Here is a 3,020-nt window from a genome sequence, read left to right on the forward strand (position 1 = left end):
TGCATAATCAAAGTGGAGAGTGAAAAACATTTTTTCGGAAGTCTGAACATCTCTGAATCCTTAACTCTCTTAATCATATTGTTTTCTCACTCGTTTATTATTACTTTTGTTAAATTTTTTATTTTTATGCTAAGTGTTCTTGACATCCTAAATTTTTGATTCTCTGACTAGAATAATTAATTAATTATTACTTGCTTAATCTATTAATCTCGTGAGAAACGATAATCCACTCCCATAATATTATTTAAAACAATTCGATATACTTACTTATAATTTGTGATTTATAAAATCCTCATCATCTACCATTTCAAACAAGCTCTAAATAATTTTTTCTATGGCATGAATTATGAAAGAATCTTACATCAATAGTAAAACAAAATATAAATTAAATGATAAAAGTGCATCAATCAAGCAACTTGATGAGGCAATGAGGCAGGTCCACAAAAAGTCTACACCACCCCACACCAACATGAACTCCGATGAAACCATTGTCGGATGGTAGGCGTTGACTGACCTTGTGACCGTCCTCTTGCCCCCTTAGCCATGGCCAGCTCCATTTCACACTCTCGCCAATCTCATCTCTCTCTCATCCACTTCACTCTCCTCCTTCTCCTCTTCACACCCTTTTCCCTCTCCACAACTATAACCCAAGAGCAGGAACAGAAACAAGATGAAGCAGATACCTCAATCACCCGCTTCCAACGCTACCTCCGAATCAACACCGCTCACCCCAACCCATCCTACTCCTCCGCCGTCTCCTACCTCATCTCCCAAGCCGACTCCCTCGCCCTCCGCTACCAAACCCTCTACTTCTCCCCAAACAAGCCCCTCCTCCTTCTCACATGGCAAGGCACCGACCCTTCCCTCCCTTCCATCCTCCTCAACTCCCACCTCGACTCCGTCCCCGCCGAGCCCTCCAAATGGCAGCATCCTCCCTTCTCCGCGTTCCGCCGCTCCCACGACGGCGCCATCTTCGCCCGAGGTGCCCAGGATGACAAGTGCATCGCTATGCAGTACCTCGAGGCCATCCGCAACCTCAAGGCCCGCGGATTCACCCCCTCAAGATCCGTCCACGTGTCACTCGTCCCCGACGAAGAGATTGGAGGCGCCGACGGGGCTGCGAAGTTCGTCGAATCGAAGGAGTTCGCGGAGTTGAAGGTTGGATTTGCGCTCGACGAAGGGCAGGCGTCTCCTGGGGATGAGTACAGGGTGTTCTATGCCGATAGATCGCCGTGGGGGCTGAAGATTAAGGCGAGGGGGCAACCCGGACACGGGGCCTGGATGTATGATGGGAGCGCCATGGAGAATTTGATGAAGAGCGTTGAGGTTATCAACAGGTTTAGGGAGAGCCAGTTCGATGTTGTTAAGACTGGGAAAGCTTTGAATTCGGAAGTTGTTTCGGTTAATCCTGTTTATCTCAAGGCTGGGGTTCAATCAGAATCTGTGAGTTCATTTCTTTGTTTGTTTCTGCACTTATTTATATATTTATTTTTGGATTTAACTTGTATGTAAAACTTCTTCTACTTGGACATCTAATTAGATGCAATCAGAATCTGAGTTCGTTTATTTGTTTATGGATTCAACTTGTGTATAAAAATCTTATTTAGAGAGATCTCTATTTTGGATTTAACTTGTATACATATTGAGTGGTTGAGTAAACAATTAATCTTTTTATTCTTACTCCACATTAAGACGATTGTTAGAGTTTTTATTTTGAACATAAACAATTACGTAAGTATTTGAATGTAAATGGAAATGGTAATAGGGTAGTATCAGATTGTGATCACCTGTGCTACTGTTGTGTTTTTATTCATGTCCCACCAATAAAAGTTAGACACTTGTTAGAAAGAAAGTTATAAAATCACCAAAATAATAATAAATAAAAATAAATAGGCACTCGTCCAATTTGAATATGAACGTGGTAGTGGAACAGGTGATCTCTGTCCGGGTTGTATCATTATCACTGAAGTGTATGTCACATTATTGTCCTAATTAATTTGTGATAAAAATTACCTTTCTCCAGCATTGTTTTTATTTAGTTTTTGCTGTGTTTGGTTCTTTTCTGTATGTTTTACAGTTGTTAAGGCTGCTGTTGCTTTTTTCATGTGTGCGTTCTAATGGTTGGTTTTGAATATTGTTAAATGTTCTTTTTGTGTGCAGGGGTTTGTGATGAATGTGCAACCTTCAGAAGCAGAGGCGGGTTTTGATCTCAGGTTGACCCCTACAACGGACCCTGATGAAATGAGGAGGAGAATCGCATCTGAATGGGCACCAGTTATTAGAAATATGTCGTATGAGGTAATACCTATCTGATTTTCCTGTTGGGGATGTTGATTCAAAATAGGTCATGCATTGCTTCTATGTCTAAGCTAGGTTGTTTCTATATGGTGATTACTGATTAGTAACTTAATATACAGTATAATGTGTGAAAAATTTGCAAGACTCAGAACAGATTTAGGGCCTTGTCAATTTGATGCTACTTTGTTTGTCTTGTTTTAGCATAATCCATCTTTTTCTTTTTTCTTTACGAATGAACTGCAAAGCTATTGCTTAAGCAAAGTAGTGGAGGAGGGATTTGCACCCAAAATCTGGTATTTTTTATCCCATAAACACTTGATTCTCCTTGAGCTAAAACTTAGATAATAGGCTTCTTTATTTGTTCGGTTGAAAGCAATACTTCTCCAGAAGTAGAAGTAGAAGTAGAAGTAGAAGTAGAAGTAGAAGTAGTAGGAGCAGAAATGTATTTGGATATATTTATAGAAGTACTTTTGATTAGAATTAGAAGCAATTAAGTTGTTTGAATATTACAAATATATAAGTATATTTTATAAAATTACAATTATGGTCATGATTTAAAAACAAATTATTTTACATAACATGGTAATTTTTTAAAATTAAAAATCGGTATAAAACAAAATTTCTACATGAATATTTCATAGAAAATATTAACAATGCTATTTTTTAATGATATTTTAATTAAAAATATTATTTTAATTTAATTAACAGAGAAAATAAGGATT

At 38.3% G+C, this 3,020-nt stretch overlaps 1 protein-coding gene across 1 annotated transcript in view; it reads left to right on the forward strand.

Annotated features, from left to right (window-relative positions):
* The window catches only part of LOC107622734 (aminoacylase-1), an 11,918-nt gene continuing 9,240 nt past the window's right edge, over positions 343 to 3,020 (forward strand). Inside the window, exons 1-2 of the mRNA XM_016324743.2 lie at positions 343 to 1,443; positions 2,161 to 2,298. Coding sequence (XP_016180229.1) covers positions 544 to 1,443; positions 2,161 to 2,298 — 1,038 coding nt within the window. The 5' untranslated portion in view covers positions 343 to 543. The remainder of the gene's footprint in view (positions 1,444 to 2,160; positions 2,299 to 3,020) is intronic.

Source organism: Arachis ipaensis, chromosome B10 (assembly GCF_000816755.2).
Source record: "Arachis ipaensis cultivar K30076 chromosome B10, Araip1.1, whole genome shotgun sequence".
Taxonomy (NCBI): domain Eukaryota; kingdom Viridiplantae; phylum Streptophyta; class Magnoliopsida; order Fabales; family Fabaceae; genus Arachis; species Arachis ipaensis.